Raw genomic sequence first — 17075 nt, forward strand, 5'->3', positions numbered from 1 at the left:
CCCCCATGCGCTGTGGGAACAAGGGGCTCTCACACGGGGCGGGAACAGTCTCCCCAGGGCCCTTAGCAGCCAGTTCTCTTTTCCCAAGAGATCACGCTGGTCACCACACACAGAGCCAGACAGGTCCAGTCACTTCATTTTTACTACTTCACATTTTCAGCAAACAAATCAAGGTGCAAACAGGGTTTATTTCACGTTAATATATTAACTGGTTGTTGTCTTTCTCTTTTTTTTTTTTTTTTTTTTTTTTTGTCAAATAAATAGGGAATTCTCTTTAAATAACCATCTCCTCACTTCACGGCCAGTCCAGAAGCAAATGAGAGCAAATTTTAGTGCATCCAGGGGGCATATCACCAATTAGGCATGAAGCTTAAAGGGAAGAGGGCAGGGTGAGGGGCTGGTGAGAGGTCACGGTCAGCACACAGGTTCAGGCCAGGCCCCAGGGGTCAGGGCCTTTGTTCCAGCCCACCCAGCAGCCCCCAAATGGCATGATGGGATGGATGAACACGCATCCAGTCTGAGAAGCCCCTTCTAGAGAGAAAAGAGAGAAGGCAAAGGGAAACAAATGCCAGAAACACTCGGAGGGAAGCAGTGGGCTCCCTCCCCATCGCGGCGGCCTGGTCCTGAGGCGGCCCACCCCCCGGAAGCTCACGTTAAAGCTCCAAAAAGTCACAAAGCGGTGGCGACAGACGACCGAGGACAGGACAGGGAGGGGAAGAAGAGTGTGACCGGGGCTGGAGGCTGGCTGGGATTGGAATGTGGGCTGACAGTCCGGTTTCCATGGTTAGGCACAGACCAGAGTGGAGGGAATGTGAGGGGGGCCTGGCAGGGGCCCTCAGGAAGACGCGAGGCTGGTCTGAGGGAGTTCACGAGGCCGAGTATAAAGTGGATTCCAAAACGAGGGAGCTGGACTGCGGTACAGGAGGTGGCCAGAGAGTCTCCGTGGGGAGAAACTACTAGAGCAAGACGGGAACGAGGTGGACGCTCACGCTCCTGAACAGAGCCCCAGGCGTGGCGAGAGGGAAGCACGACCGAGCGGCGCCGACTGAGCGGGCTCTGAGCTATAGCTTGAGAAGCTGGGAGGCACAGCTCCCGAGTCAGGGGGGCCCCCCCTTCCCTCAACACCAGTCCTTGGGAAGTGTTTTATAATCACACCTGGAGGAAGAACAAGGCCCTTCCATCACCCCCCGAACCCCAGTCTCAGCCCCAAGAGGAAGGGAAGGGAAGAGTGACGAGGGGTGGGAAGCAGGGGTGGGAGGGGTCTACTGGGTCTTCTTATCTTCCGGGGGGTAGTAGGGAGGTGGCGGAGGCTGGGTCTGAGGAAGGAAGGAAGAAAGATCGCATTAGAAGGTTCACAACGAGACCAGATCTTCCCACCCCTAAACCCCTGCATCTGGCCGCCCACGCACGGGCCCTGCTCACCGTGGGCATGTAGACGTTGTGTGGGTTGCCCGGGTTGTAATAGGCGCTGGCAGCCGCTTCTGCCGCCTTGGCTTCAGCTGCGAGAACAAACACGCTTGGGCTAAGGCCCGGCGACAAGCCCTCCCCTCTCCAGCCGCCCCTGGAGCTGTGCTGAGATAGATGCCCCCGCCAGGCATCACCCCCCCAGCGGCTAGTGCTGCCTGGTCCAGTTTGGTTCTTTCCAGCTCCTTTACCCCTCTCTCCCCATGATCCCGCCAGGTGGTACTGCCACCATGCGGTTACAGAAGACAAGACGCTACAGGGAGACCTTCCCAGCCCCGGGGCACAAGGCTAGTCGGGGAAGAGGCTGGAGGTGAGGGTGGAATCTAGACCCTCCCCAGGAGCAACCACACTGCTAGTCCCCGGGACTAGTCCAAGGCTCGGGGTCATTCAACATGTGGGGCTCCCGGCCGACCTCTAACTGTTCTCTGAGGCTCTCCGCACAGCCACGGAGAGGGGAGGGCTGGCCCCCCAGGACTGCTAGCAGCCCAGGGCCTCACCTGCAGGAGTAGAGGGGACATCAGGGCCGCTGACAGGAGGTTCCATGGGCCCAGGATAGGGCGGTGGTGGGGGCTGCACATATCCCATGGCCCCGTCCATCATGGGGGGTCCTGGATAGAACTCTGCTCGGCAAGAGAGGAACAGGGGCCAGTGAGCAGCCTAGCCCCTCAGCCGGCAGCTCCCGGGCCTCTCCACCTTCTCAATCAGTCCTGAAGCAGCTTGAAGAACAAGTCTCCCCTCTACAACCCCCTGGCCTGGGTGGGGTGGTTAGCGGGTGGGTGGGGTGAGGGGTGGGCAGCAAAGGACACACTCACCAGGTGGGGGCGGTGGATAGGGGTAGCCAGGAGGGCAGGGGTACATTCCATTGGCGACTGGCGGGGGAAAGACATAGGCCCCGCTGGGCATGTAAGAATACCCATAGGCTCCATTGGGGGCTTCACCTCGGGAGGCTATAAGTACAAGGGGAGAGAGAAATGAGTGTCGCCTACCGAAGGGAGCTGCAGGGTCCCTGGAATGTGCACAGCAGACATGCCTTACCCCGCCCCATTCCACTCCCCATCCACGCTGGAGCCAGCCTTGGTCAGGGAGGAAGTGAGGAGTCTGGATGGGGAGGCAGGTCAGAGCCGAGGCAGGGGAGGTCAAGGGCAGGGGGGAGGGGTGGGCAGAGGACAGATGGACAGAAAGAGGGAGGTTCGGGGATGGGGTACCAGCCGGAGCCGGGGTGAGGCTGGGGGCGACGGGAGGATGTCTGCTGAGCACAACCCTTGGGGATTTCAGGTGTTAATGGTAGCTTAAAGGTTGGGTTTCATGTTTGTTTTTATGAGGCCACAGTAAAATGTCCTTGGGTCCAAAGAGCTTTGTCAAGATGTCCTATACCTGCTCCAGACAGGGCAAACCCAGCCTTCGAGGTACAGGCCGGAGTGATGCTAATTACAAGCTTTCTTCTCAATTCCCAGCCCCGGCGGGCCCGGGGCCCAGAGACTTTCTCTCTCTAGTGCTTAAAAGATCAGAATAAAAAGTAAACCAAGTCAAATGCACAAACTAAACCCACGCGTGTCAGTGTGTCCTTCGCCCCGGGGGCTTTCAGAGCCTCGATACCTTGAGATGCCACCTGTAGCATCCGTTGTCCAAACTCGATGGCTCCCCCTGCCGTAAAGGTCAACTTGTATGGCGCAGAGCCTTCCCAGCCACCTGGGAGGGGAACATTGCGTCAACAGCTCAGGAAAAGAACACAGCCTCAAGAGCCTCAAGAGACGGCTCTCTGTTCTCTTGGGGTCTCTGGCCAGTGACCTGGTGGCCTGCGGGGCAAGGGCTGGCTCTGCCGCGCCCGCCTTCTGCCTGTGCCTGCTTCGCTCTTTGGAAGAGGCGGCTCTTCTTTCTTGGAACAAGCCTGTTACCCCAGCCCCAGCCGTGGAAGTCCATCAGCCCTAGAGCCTCCCACCCCCACGAAGCAGCCTCCCTAGGGCAGGTTCACTCAGCAACAAGTGACATTCAAGTTCAGAGCAGATCTCCCCTCCTGAGGGGACTAAGGATGGACCCCTGGCCCCTCGAACCTGGCTTCTGCCAGAGGGGAACTGTGAGCGCCTAGAGACCAAGCTTCCACTTGGCTGGGTGTGAGGGGAAGGCCAAGTTCGACAAAGAAGTCTCTGGTGTCTGCACAAAAGCCGGCCACCAAACAGGGCGTCTCTGGTGGCAGAGAGACAGCTGGCTCTTCCTGGCTCTAGGGAAAAGGCCCCTCCCGAGAACCTGACAGCTAAACTTTGCACACATTCCCCAGGTCACGATAAGCACTTTTTTTCTTGGTTTTCAGTGACATAGCTGACTTTGCTCGGAGAATGTGATCTGAGTTGCTACCTTTAACGCCAGCATCTCCTAGCCCTTGGCCAAAACCCACCTCTGCTGAACAACTGGCAGCCTGGGTGTTGGGCTTGGAAGCTAATCCAGAGCCAGGAAGAGGACAAGGCCCGGGGGTGATAAGGGTCCGAAGGGGACGTCTAGCAGAGGCGCGGCAGAGCACCTCTCTGGAAGCCCCATCCGTGGCCCGGAGCCTTCATCACCCACCTCCTGCCTCAGCCTTCACTGTTCCCTTGATGTAGTTCGCACCAAACACAGGTTGCTTGATCTCACAGTCCTTCATCAGATAAAAGGGCATCATGAAGGACTGCATGGCATCCTTTCCTTTGGACAGAAAGACGACCTGCAGGCAGAGAGGACGGGAGCCATCAGCGCCCACCCCACGGCCCGAAGCCCCCCTTAGCTAGCACCTCCCGTGCGTGAGGGGTCTGCTCCCCCGGCCAGGGCCCAGCAGCCCCAGGGCGCTCTGCACCGAGGAAGCTTCCGGAGAGCACTCTGAAAGTGAAAGGTCCCACGTGCAGCCTGGCTGGAGGCCGAACGTGGGTGTTTGTGAGAAAAAAGACGCCGTTCACAGCGTGTGTGAGAGGAACAGACCGCTCTGCCGTTTGAGTGGCGGTGAGGGGGTGGCGGATGTGGCACAAAAGTGCAGAGCGCTGGGGCAGAGAGGCAGGGGTAGGCAGCGCTGGCTTCCAGAGCGGGGAGGTGTCGCCCGACGGGGTGAGATCCTGGGAGAAGGGGGCTGCCCAAAGAGCAGCAAAAGCTTCCCGTCCCGCACTTGGGACAACCCTCTGTTTTAAACCCGTGACTTCCATCTGTGGCTGAAGATGACAGAAAAGGGGTTTTGAGGCTCCCTTGTCTCTCTGCCAAGGCCCGTTGATAAAAGCTTGAAGCTACGCCCCACTTCCAACCGTCTTTAAATCTAACTCTTGGTAGCTACAGGCAGCGAACCTTTTTCAAGAATGGCCATTTGTCTTTCTCTGCAAGGCTCTCAGAGTCGGCCTGGGTAATTCTCAGGCCAAGGCCCATTCCGCAGTCTGGCACTTCTCGCTCTGCAGGGTTTTGCCGGGCTTTCTGCCCAGCTGGAGGCTGTGGCCCTGCTACTGTATCCTGTTTACCACATTTGTCACTCTGGATGTACACAAAGGCCTCGTGGGCTACTCTGACGGAAATCAAAGTAACAACAGCCTCTACTCCAGGCTGCAGTCATCCCAGCAGCGGGGACTGACCCAACAACACACAGATTTTACAGCAAAAGATCTGGAATTTGCATGGAGTCAACACCCAGGGGTCAGTTCAAGCTGCACAAGCAGTCTGATGGTTCTAGCACCCAAGAGCATGTGACAGAAACACGTGGAGTGAGGAACGAACATTCACCAGGTTCAGAGGCCACTGGACTCATGACGCTGACCTAAAACCCCCATCAGCGTCCAGGAAACACAAGCTTTCAAACCAACCATCACACTGTGCAACTCACCCGGTAAGGGGTAAGGTAGACGGTGCCTTTCTTGGTCCCTTTGAAGGCCTCGGGCACGTTCTTCATATCATTGAATGTAAGTTCCACATGGTCATAAGACATCAGGATGCTGTGATAAGAAAGGAGAAAAAGCCCTGATGAGCCAGTCTGGAGCCATGATCTGTTTTCCCCAGGGACTGCACGCCCCTGGTAGGCAGGTGTCCGCATGTCGCATCTCTGTTTTGACATTGCTGCAAGGAAACCATTAATATAGCCCTGGAAGGGAGGAGCAAGGCAGAGGTCTGCAGAATTTCCCCAAGCCGCGCACACCCCCCACCCCCAGGTGACCACACCAGAGGAGCTGAGGGCTTTAAAGCCTTAACCCTGTAATCCCTCAAATCAGGTTAGATTACCTGGGTTAACTCTCCCATTTTCTTCTGAGTCCTTATTATAGGTGTTTTCTGTTTTCGGCTGGTTTGTTTTTGAGTCCTAATACACAAACCCTTTAAGACGTGGCTCTGTGCATCCCCAAAGGGCTCACTTCAGGGTTCCTTTAAAGCTGGGTTTCCAGACCTGGGTTGGCTGGGGTTTTAGGCCACGAAGCCCTTGAGATGATGGTGCACATGCATTTTTCTCGGAGAATCCGTGGCTTTGATCACTCTCAAAGGGATTCGTGACTTAAAAGAGCAAGGCTATTTTACACATGAAATTTTAAACACTAAACTTCAATTACTGTATACGCAATTTGGGGGGAAACGAGGCCAAAGCATTTTCTCAAACAAGGCACACTATTATTTAGCAGAATGGAGCCCTAAGCCAGGTAGGAGGCCCAAGCAGGATAGATACATTCTCGTCCCACAAAGTCCCACTGAGAAAGAAAGAAAAATAGTCCCAGGAGATGTTACCAAATGGCATCAAAAGTGTTTTTCCAGGCCGGAGACTGGCTCTCACACAGACAGCTTACAAACTGGGAACAATGTGAGATTTCTCTGATTATAAGATAACAAGATCCAAGTTCACATGGTTCCATTTGTCTTCCCCTTCCTCCCAAATACCACAACTTTCTTCACTGGGGAGGGCTAAGTGGGAGAGAGGACTAGTACCAGAAAAGAGAAGGACAACTCAGAGAAAAGAGGTCATTACTAGGAACAGGCTGGTCCAGCAGACCTGAGCACGTAAGATAGAGGGGAAGTCAGTATTCTGAGGCTGGGAGCACCCCAGGCTTTCTCCTGACTCATCAACATTTCTGGGTGCTGGCCTTAGCAGGCTACAAAGCTCTGATCGCACCAAGTCTCTTCTGGTGACTCAGACTCCTCCTAAACGCCTTCTGCCTTCAAGAAGCATTTCAGAGTCAGCATAGCTCAACCAAAGCTGGATGATCCAATTCTCAGTGCCCAAGGAGCCAGAGAGAAGCCACTGAGAGGTCCAGAGATGGGGAGAGAGACAGAACTGATGGGAGGGGTGGGAAGAAAGAACTCAAGTTGGGAGACCTCGGTTCTGGGAGTAAACCAAGTCAACATGCATTGGAAAGAAACAGACAAGGACGGACACCGTGCGGGGAATTGTGTTAGACATTTGACAAGCGCTACCTATTTAACGGCACCTCTGGGTCTGTTTCTCATCTGGAAACTCAGCAGTTCTGGAATATACTAAAAGGCTACATACTGATAGTTAAACCTATTGACTTCAGAGTAAAGACACCTTTCCTGGAATCCCATCTTGGTTATTTACAGCTCTGTGATCTCAGGCAAGTTACTCAACTTCCCCGTGCCTCACTTTCCCTACGTGTAAAACGTGTATAACAGTATGCTCTGCCGCGCAGTACTTACATATTAAATAAGATAGGAGAGAAGCAGGGCCTGACACGTACTAATGTAGTAAACGCCCAAGAAACGGCAATTATTTTTGTCTAAGGCTGTTCCCATCTCTTGAAGTCATCGACTCTGAGAAGGGGGCTCAAGAACGACCCCGGGGCCCTGTCTCCCCAAGCCCTGTCCCCGTCCAGCACCCCACCCCCATCCGACGGCTAATCGCAACCTCCTCCTCGACCGGCCCCCCTCCCGCCGGCCCCGCCTCCAGCCGTTACCCACCCCCTCCCCCACCGCACCCCATCAGTTTCCCCTCTTCACGGGCTTATCCCCCACCACCCCCCCGCCCCCCGCCCACGCTGCCCCCTCCCTCCCTCCGTTGCTCTAGGATCCTTCCGCAATGTTGTCACCTCTCTGTGTTGTTGACGATCACTCCGCCGCCCTCCGAGTGATTCTTGTTGAGCGCCATAGTCTCTCGGAGAAGGGTCCCGAGACTCCCAACGCAGTGCGCTTGCGCCTCCCTAGCGCCCGCCCCTAGTGGCGTCGTTCGTATTAGAGTCAGCCAATCACAGCTCTTGCGCGGAGGCTGTCCCCACCACCTGATCTCGGGCGTCACGTGGTCATAGTTTACTCACACTCCCCCTCCCCTTCGAGCTTCGCCTGCATCACAAACAAGCTGAAGACTACAATTCCCAGAAGGCAATGCTCCTTCAATCGGCCTTTCTCTACGCTAGTGGAAGGATGTATTCTGGAGTTTGTAGTCTCCCAAAACGTAGGCCTGGGTTGACTCCTTTTATTGCTTGACTCAGCGGCCTGCGCGTTCCCCACTCCCCATCCCGTCTTCAAAGAGACCCAGAATGAACAGCTGAACACGTCACAGGGGAATTTATCATAAAGGCCCTGAGCTCAAAAGTGCATACTCACCTAATAGGGGTATAGGAACCTAAACCTGGTGTGGGGAATGCTGAACAGCCACTTGCTGGCGCAGCTTTATTCACTCAACATTTATGGAGCCCTGAGTCTGACTTTGCCCCGGATTAGGGTAGTCCCTAGCCTCGTAAATGAGTGCAGGACCCAGTTCCAGGACATGGTGGCGGGCTGGCAGAGAGGAGCCAGGAAAAACTTCCATCCATATCTTGAAGTCAGACCCACACTCTCCGAGTCGGGGGTGAGAATGTCCGTGCGGGGGGAGAGTTCGATGCCCGGACCTGACGCCTCCGCCAAACCCACCTTCTGAGCGGTAGCCACCCCACCTCCTGGCCGCCTCCACCGAGCTGGCCTCGCGGTGGCGCTGCTACTCCTGGAATGTTCTAGCTTACAGTCGGGCCAGCCCAGCAGCGTCCCAGCTGGAAGATTTAAACAAGACAGTAATTAAATGGAACTAGGCATAAAGCGAGACCGGCAGCCCCATTATATGGCTTACAAAAGAGAGCTGACTCATCTCAGCTTAGGACCCAGCACTGGGCGGCGTCCACTGGGCAGCTGTAGTTATTATGTAAACTACCCCCACCTCTGAGTGGATCTTAAGGAGGAATCAGGGGGTCTCACTCCTCACGTGGCGGTGCATCATTAATCTTACAGGATCAGAGTTTGATTTTATTTATTTTTTTAAAGGTTTATTTTTGAGAGAGAGAGAGAGAGAGAGAGAGAGAGAGAATCCCAAGCAGGCCCCGCGCTGTCAGCATAGAACCTGATTGCCAGGCTTGATCCCATGAATTGTGAGATCATGACCTGAGCCAAAATCAGGTGTTGGAAGCTCAACTGACTGAGCCACCGAGGTGCCCCTGGCCTTCTGTGAAGACTTGTGCAGAAGCAGGTGGGACTTTGCAGGACACGTGCATGAATCACTGCATGATGGACATGATATACTCTGCCCTAGTAGTTAAATTAATTTTGGCACACACAGTCTATGCAACTGTTTGAAAAAAAAAAATTGAAGGCAAATTCTATGTGCAGATACAGAAAGATTGCCAGTTTGTTAAGTGCAAACTGGTGTATAATCACTTCTTGGCCTTTTGGCTAAGATCAAGTGTAAGTACAAACTGGGTGTGTAAATATGCTTCAAAAAAAAAAAAAAGCTTCTGCTTGTATTTAAATTAGGATCTAGATCTGGATCTAAAATTTCTGGAAAGAACCACCGGGCATTGTTTTTGGATTACCCCACTGAGGCATGGGTCTGGGGAATTGGGCAGGCTGGTGACTCTGTGCATTTGTTGTCTACTTCCTTGTAATGTTTAATTGTTTGTTGTGCACATTCTAAATATTAATAACAAATTTCAAAAAGAAAGTGAAATCCACCCAGTAAAGGGTATGCAAGAATGGCAGCTTTGAGGACCATAAAAGGGAAGGTGGGGAACCAGTGCAGTCCCATCCCCCCACCCTTTGCGGAACTTGATTGGTCACAGAGGCAATTGGAGGTTTTGTGGAGCCTAAAGCTTTTGGAGGCCTTGCTTAAAGAACTAAAATACACAATCCTGAAAACACAGTATGTGGCCATGGTTAGGCCTCTGGACAGGAGAGGAAATGTGTTGAAGAGGAAGTCAGAGTGGAGAAGAGATAGCAGGCTTAGTTGAGTCCGGCTTCAATGTTTGACTTTTCCAAATTTAATGAAAACATATGACCACGAGGCGCCCAGCTGGCTTGGTCAGTAGCGCGTGCGACGCTTGGTTCTCGGGGTTGTGAATTCGAGTCCCACGTTAGGTGTGGAGATTGCTTAGAAACAAAATCTTTAAAAATAAATAAAATACTTAAAAATAATAATAATAAAATAAATGCATGACATATGAACATAGTGTTAGAATCTCCCAACTGTGAAAGGGGGCAGTGGTTTCCAGCACCCATGCTGGGGGGCTCGAGGGCAATTCATTGCTGAACCAAGTCAGCAGCAAAGTGCCCCGTGTCTGGGCCCAAGTCTCAGAACTCAGACTTCTGCCTTCGAGTCCACACAGGCTCTGCTTGTTTCCAGAAATGATCGCTCTTTGCTGAGCTGTAATCCCTCCTGATCTCCAGCGAGGAGGAGCTTTTTTTTTTTCCCCCAGAGGGAAGCTTCTTGAGTGGTGTGCTAAGCTAGGGCCCAAGTATGCCTACCATACTGCTCCCTTCGCCCCAGGACAACCCCGTGGTGGCCGGTCATCTCTGAAGGCCCAGAAAGCATCATGCAGTTGCCCTAGTGAGCAGGACAGATCCTATTTGTTCTGAATAATCATTCTCTATACGTGCCACGACATTACAAAGTTTGGGGAGCAGTTTACCAGATGGTGGTTTTCTTTTTTTCTTTCTTTCTTTCTTTCTTTCTTTCTTTCTTTCTTTCTTTCTTTCTCTCTCTCTCTTTTTCTTTCTTTCTTTCTTTCTTTCTCTCTCTCTCTTTCTCTTTCTTTCTTTCTTCTTTCTTTCTTCTTTCTTTCTTTCTTTCTCTCTCTCTCTCTTTCTCTTTCTTTCTTTCTTTCTTTCTCTCTCTCTCTCTTTTTCTTTCTTTCTTTCTTTCTTTCTTTCTTTCTTTCTTTCTTTCTTTCTTTCCTTTTTTTTTTTTACCCCCGACCCCATAGTAGGAAATACATCTTAGGAACATCTGGGTGGCTCAGTCAGTTGACTTTGGCCCAGGTCATGATCTCAAGGTTCACGAGTTCAAGCCCCTCATCAGACTCGCTGCTGTTAGCACAGAGCCTGCTTTGGAGCCTCGGTCCCCAACCCCCTCCCCCCCTCCCTCCCTCTCTCGTGCTCTCTCTCAAAAATTAAAAAAAAAAGAAATACATTTCATATCAGGACAGAAGTACACACAGATGTATATTTTATAAGTGCAGCTGGAAGAGGAAAAACCTGTTTGGGTCTGAAAGAGTAAAAATCAGCTCAGACTAAAACAGAAAAGAGCAGCCCAGCAGTCAGGCTGGGAGGAGAGACACAGATAAAGCCTACAGCAAAGCTAGCAGAAAACATGGTTTTTGCCCAAGGTCATGCAGCTGTTATAAGACAGCTTGATGATCCCCCTCGGTGACTGCCGCATCCTTATGAGGGATACCCCTAGACAGGCTTTGCAATTTCCAACAATTAGTGGGCGTGCCCCAGATCTAAGCTGCAGGGGGAGCGGCAGAGAAAAGAGGAGAGAGACAGTCCCAGGTAGGATTCTCACCATCAGCCCATGGAACCCAGCTTACGTGGGACCTGATCCCCCCAACTGTGAGATCATGACCTGAGCTAAAAGCAAGAGCCAGACGCTTAACCAGCTGAGCCAGCCACGCACCCTCACTGGGCTCTTGACTGAAGACAGCTGGGTTGGGTAGGTGGGTAACCAATTTCCCAGAACAAATCTTAATGCTATTAAAATTTATCTAAAAATTGCTTAAGCATCTTATCACGAATGCTATCTCCCCCCTTCCCCCAGGAGACGGAATTACATCAGCTAAAAACAAAAAAAAACAAAAAGCAAAACTCTGGTTTTCCCTAGACCAGCTTTGGGACAATTTAAATTTGTATGATGTGATGTACTCTGAAACTTTCTATTTTATTTTGTAATTTTAAAAAATTGCTTGGCACCTAGGTGGCTCAGTCCGTTAGACGCTGACTTTGACTCAGGTCATGATCTCACAGTTCCTGAGTTGGAGCCCTACATCGGGCTCTGTGCCAACAGCTCGGAGCCTGGAGCCTGCTTCAGATTCTGTGTCTCCCTCTTTCTCTGCCCCTCCCCTGCTTGTGCTCTGTCTCTTTCTCAAAAATAAATAAACATTAAAAAATATTTTTTAGGGGTGCCTGGGTGGCTCAGTCGGCTGAGCGTCGACTTCAGCTCAGGTCATGATCTTGCGGTCCGTGAGTTCGAGCCCCGCATTGGGCTCTGTGCTGACAGCTCAGAGCTTGGAGCCTGCTTCGGATTCTGTGTCTCCCTCTCTCTGCCCCACCCCCACCCATGCTCTGTCTCTGTCTCTCTCTCTCTCTCTCTGAAAAATAAACTTTAAAAAATTAAAAAAAAATTTAGGTAAAAAAATGCTAATTGTTATGCATTAAATTGATTATGCAATCTTCCGCTTGAGAACCCCTGTTTCAGAAGAAAGGATGAGGGTGGGGGTGGGTGGGATGGGAGGAGGAGAGAAGGCAAGGGGGGCGTTGGAGTTGAGGATGGCAACCCCCACCCCCACCACCGTGGGGACCTGCATTCTCCCCACTCCTGAAGCTGATACTGTCTCATATTTAGGATTCCCAAATCAGTATGCTAAAGGGTTGCATCGGGGTGATTTAGGTAAGTCTCAGCCTCTTTGTAAAGCTGAGCAGCTGTTTAGATATTACCTTGTTTCTTCACTCTTTGTGCGGTGGCTGACTCAGACTGAGAGGCATTTCTCCTCTCTCAGCCAAGAGGGTAGACAAGCCTTCTTGTTCCCAGGGTGGGTGGGCTTATGGGTTCTCTAACAGATGTTCTCAGTGCTGGCTGAGCCCAGAAGTTCCCACATCCTTCTAAGAAAAAAAAAAGGCCCACTGTGTGCAGCTGGGGCCGGAAGGGCTGGAGGGCGGGAGAGGGTAAATGGCTGGACCCGCAGAGGGGACGGGGTACTTCCCAGAGCCCAGGGACAGAAGCAGAGTTTGGGGGATCCTCTAGCGGTAACCCACTTGCCTTGCTCCCGTTTGGCAGTCCCAAGAGGTGGGGTGTGGCTGCCGAGAGCAGGGGTGCTGGACCACGAGAACTGTGGTTTGGGTTGTGTCAAGGGGTCCAGTCCGGAGACGAACCACAGCAGCTATGGGACCAGAGAGCGTTTACTGTGAAGAAGTAAAACAGGCATAAAGCTAGTCGTGTCGCTGGAGAGTCAGGTAGCGGGGTAACTGAAGAGGTTAAGCAAAGGATGCCAAGGTGTCCGGAAGTGCTCGAAGCTGCCACCGCTGGCAGAGAAGACTTCCCTCGATGTTGGGGTGCCCGGAGCCCCCAGGAAGTGCCGTTTCCCTCTCCTCCTAGAGCCCTGCAGGCCCTCTAGCGCCCCCTGTTGGCAGAGCCCCGCGAGGAGATGCCGGACGAATGTGGCCCCTAGAGCCCCAACCCCAGCATCCGGAAGCCCAATGTAGAGGGTGAGCGTCATGGGCTGAATTGTGTCCTCCCCAGATTCACGTGTTGAAATCTTAGCTCCTAGTACCGCAGAACGTGACCTTGAGTGGAGTGGAAGTAGGGTTGTTGCAGATGTAATTCGTTAAGATGAGGTAATTAGGGTGGGCTCTAATTCAGTGTGACTGTTGTCCTTATAAAAAGGGGAAGTTTCTTCACAGGGAGAAGGCCATGTGAAGACAAAGGCTTCTACAAGCCAAGAATTGCCAAATCGTGTCAACAAACTGCCAGAAAACAGCGGCCTTGTTCATAGATTCTCTGTCACAGCCTCAGAGGGCACTAAATCTGCCAAGACCTTGGTTTCGAACGCTGGCCTTCAGGCCGGTGAGACAACAGTTTCTGTCGTTTAAGCCACTGACTTTGTGGTACTCTGCTCTGGCAGACTACTACCGTGGGTTTGGAGCAGACAGACAGCAACTGGGCACCATCCCCGACCCTCGCTTGGCCCAGGGGAGAGAAGGCTCGCCATGCAAGGACCACTTGGGCTCAGACAGTGGGCGTCTCAAGCGCCCTCCGTGTGGAGAGAAGATTCCCACCCCACGGAGAAGCTCTCCTCTCCAGCGGACAAAGGACCAAGGACAGAGACCACCACCATCCTTCCAAGCGTGCCTGAGGTTGGATAGCTTACCCTCTTGGCAAAGGGCGGCTCATAATCAAATTTTATTTGATTTAGGAAAAATACCGACGGTTCTCGTACCTGAGTGTTATCGAATAAACCCATGCTTGATATGCCAGGGTTTTTTTCACTCCGCCAGTGGTCATCTTTCAAACAAGCCAGTGAGAGAAAGACTCCTGGTGACCTTCAGCTTTCAGCCACCTGCTGCTGGTTGGGTGGCCACGATGTCGGAGTGGCAGGTGCCCCATGAGGGGCTGGTGATGTGGAACCGAGCTATTCCGGGCGCGTCATTTTGCCTGTGGGTATTTCAGCAACACAAGCTCCTCCATCAGAAGGCAGAGCCAGGGCCTGGCTGGGGCTGTTTCTGGTTGCTATGGAGATGAGCCCCACCCCAGGTTCCCAGTCCAGACCTCCCTGCTCTGTCAAGTTCAGTCTCCCCAGACGCAGCTGTAAGGCCTATTCCGAGCAGTTCCTGTTGTGGCAGTGTTTACCTAAGCCTCCCGCTGTCCGTTCCCACTTCTGTGCCTCCAAAGCCCTGGAAAGACATGGGCGTCACCTCTGAAGGTGTCCCCACCCCGGCAATGAGGAGCCAGGCCTGGAGGGACCCCTCTGATGGGGGGGACTCAGGGAGAAGAGCGACCAAGAGAGGCTGTTGCAGACGTGGGCCCCTCCCTGCTATTCTGGGTGCTCTTTCCCAGAGCTGGAGAGGTTCTTCTCCTTCTTCCTGGAAAGATGCGAGGTGGGGCATTCGTGGTCCCTCTCATCTGCTTTTCCCTCCTTAAGCCCACTTCTCACCTAAATAACAGAGTGATTTTATTTTATTTCATTATTAAAAAATAACTTTATTTTTAAATGTTTCTTTTTTTTATTTTTTTTTCAATGTTTTTATTTATTTTTGGGACAGAGAGAGACAGAGCATGAATGGGGGAGGGGCAGAGAGAGAGGGAGACACAGAATCGGAAACAGGCTCCAGGCTCCGAGCCATCAGCCCAGAGCCTGACGCGGGGCTCGAACTCACGGACCGCGAGATCGTGACCTGGCTGAAGTCGGACGCTTAACCGACTGCGCCACCCAGGCACCCCTATTTTTAAATGTTTCTTTAGTTTTGAGAGACAGCGAGCATAAGCAGGGAAGGGGCAGAGAGAGACAGGGACAGAGGATCCGAAGTGGGCTCTGTGCTGACAGCAGAGAGCCCGATGCGGGGGTCAAACTCATAAGCTGTGAGATCCTGACCTGAGCCGAGGTTGGACGCTTAACCGACTTAACCACCCAGGCGCCCCATGAGTGATTTTAGACTTTCAAATCTGATTGCATCGTTTCTCAACGTGACACCCTGACTTGGCTTCCCATCACTTCTAGCAAAATCTAGAATCCTCCCGACCAGGCTCTGCCATGTCAGACCTGGCTGGTCCACCTCATCCTGTTCCCTACCCTTATTACACTCCCTGCCAGGAGAGCTCAGGCCAGGCCCCGCCCACACCCGCCCTCTTTGTCCTTGGCCCACAGGCCTCAGCTGTCCCTCGAGGAAGGTCATCCCTGGAAATGCCCCTCCCCAGCCCTATTAGGGTCCCTTCTCATGGCCACTGTCCTTTTCTTTCTTTCTTTCTTTCTCTTTTTTTTTTTTTCTGTCTCTGGGAAACGTGTTTTGTTCTGTTTCATCGTGCTGTAGGGGAGACAGAACTTTCCCTCTGCCTTCGTAGGGTCTCTAGCTGGACCTGAGAATCAAGTTGACATCAGACAGATTAACAGGAGAAAAGGCAGCAGATTTGATTTTTCCATGTAGGCGGGAGCCTTCACAGGAAAAAGAAGACCCCAAAACTTAGGCCCAAGTGCTCATATACTAGGTTGAATGAAGAGGAGTAATTGTGGCAGAGAAGGCCAAAGGAAGTTACGAGTTATTTTAACAAGGCTGGTTTGTACAGATGTCTCTAGGCCTCAACATCCCCTCCCTGGTGATAAGAATGTTTTTTTTCTTCCTGGTTTGAGAGAGCATCTTTCACGTGGGAGTTTTATCTTCTGTTTTCAGGAAGAAAGGGGGAGGTCAGAATGCCTTTCCTGTGTCTGCTGTTTTTGGAGTCTCGTTAGCACAGGAGGCGTGTTCTGACCCCCGTCAGTGGTAAAATACACATAAACTGTACTGTTTGGGGGGGGGGGCGCCTGGCTGGCTCAGTTGGAAGAGCATGTGACTCTTGTTCTCTGGGTCCTGAGTTCGAGCGCCACGTTGCGGGTAGAGTTTACTTTAAAAGAAATTTACTGTTTTAACCATTCTAGGGCGCGATTTGGTGGCATTCAGTACATTGTTAGGCAGCCATCATCACCATCCATCTCCAGAACCTTGTCATCGTCCTGAACTGAAATTCTGTCCCCAGTAAACGCCGACTCCCTACTTCCCCTCCCCCGCCCCTTTCTGTCTCTGCGAATTTGCCTACTGTAGGAACCCCATATAAATAGAATCATATAAGATTTCTCCTTTTGCTTTTGGTTCATTTCACTTAGTGTAACGTCTTCAAGTTTCATCCTTGTTGTAGCAAGTGTCAGAATTTCCTTTCTTTTGAAGGCTGAATAATAGTCCACTATATGTAAATACCGCATTTTGATTATCCATTCATCCCTCGATGGACACTTGGATAGCTTCCACCATTTGGTTGTTGTGAAAAAGTGCTTGGAATATGGGTGTGTAAGTTTCTGGTCAAGTCCCTGTGTTCAGTTCTTTTGGGCGTCTCCTGAGAGGCGGGGCCGTGCCCTTGTATTCACAAACAATTATCGTTTGTGAGGTTCCTACGAGGACAGGGGCATCTCTGTTTAGGTCACTCACCCCTGTCTCCCTAGCACTGAGCACAGCGCCCCACACTGCATAAATACTGTTAAGTGAGCGAAAGTTTCCAATCTTAGCGACTGGGACATGATGTAGTGTCCTGGCAAACTTAGGTCTGGGCTAACCTTAGCTCCTGAGGAACAGATCTGGGGATCTCCCAAGGATTCACACATCTTCTAAGAACATTGATTTTATTTGGTTATACTGGGGAATAATAACAACATTAACTATTACTACGACAACAACACTTACTGAAATCTCGCTGTGCCAGGACTTGTACCAAACGCTTTCCCTAAATTATCTCTTTTCATCTCCAACATAATGCTGTGCAGTTCCACTCTTATCCCTATTTTTCAAGTGAGGAAACCCAGGCACGGAGGGGCTAAAGTACCTTCCCAATACCTACAGTTAAGAAATGGCTGAAGGAAAGTTTTTAGCCAAAACTTTCTGATTCCAAAACTCACGCCCAAAAACATTCTCACTGCTGGGGC

At 51.9% G+C, this 17075-nt stretch overlaps 1 protein-coding gene and 2 long non-coding RNA genes across 5 annotated transcripts in view; 1 reads left to right on the top strand and 2 right to left on the bottom strand.

Moving 5' to 3' along the window:
* Nucleotides 1-124: 124 nt before the first annotated feature.
* Nucleotides 125-7734, bottom strand: WBP2 (WW domain binding protein 2). Of its 3 annotated transcripts, none has more exons than XM_003997163.6 (8): nt 7488-7734; nt 5291-5399; nt 4024-4159; nt 3061-3153; nt 2277-2411; nt 1962-2084; nt 1423-1499; nt 125-1316 (listed from the first exon to the last, which is right to left on the bottom strand). In XM_003997163.6, the coding sequence occupies exons 1-8, from the start codon at nt 7544-7546 to the stop codon at nt 1263-1265; spliced, it is 786 nt and encodes a 261-aa protein (XP_003997212.2). In that variant the 5' UTR covers nt 7547-7734; the 3' UTR covers nt 125-1262. The 3 variants fall into 3 exon arrangements, with proteins under 3 accessions (XP_003997212.2, XP_006940658.2, XP_019673823.2); XM_006940596.5 differs by lacking the exon at nt 7488-7734 and adding an exon at nt 7099-7262; XM_019818264.2 differs by lacking the exon at nt 2277-2411.
* Nucleotides 7735-7976: 242 nt separating this feature from the next.
* Nucleotides 7977-14448, top strand: LOC123381986. Its single transcript, XR_006589681.1, has 2 exons — nt 7977-8893; nt 13315-14448. It is a non-coding gene; the product is annotated as an uncharacterized LOC123381986 (long non-coding RNA).
* The window catches only part of LOC123381985, a 4617-nt gene continuing 1337 nt past the window's right edge, over nt 13796-17075 (bottom strand). The window contains exon 2 of the long non-coding RNA XR_006589680.1: nt 13796-14564. This is a non-coding gene — a long non-coding RNA (uncharacterized LOC123381985). The remainder of the gene's footprint in view (nt 14565-17075) is intronic.

This window comes from Felis catus, chromosome E1 (genome assembly GCF_018350175.1).
Source record: "Felis catus isolate Fca126 chromosome E1, F.catus_Fca126_mat1.0, whole genome shotgun sequence".
In the NCBI taxonomy this organism is placed as follows: domain Eukaryota; kingdom Metazoa; phylum Chordata; class Mammalia; order Carnivora; family Felidae; genus Felis; species Felis catus.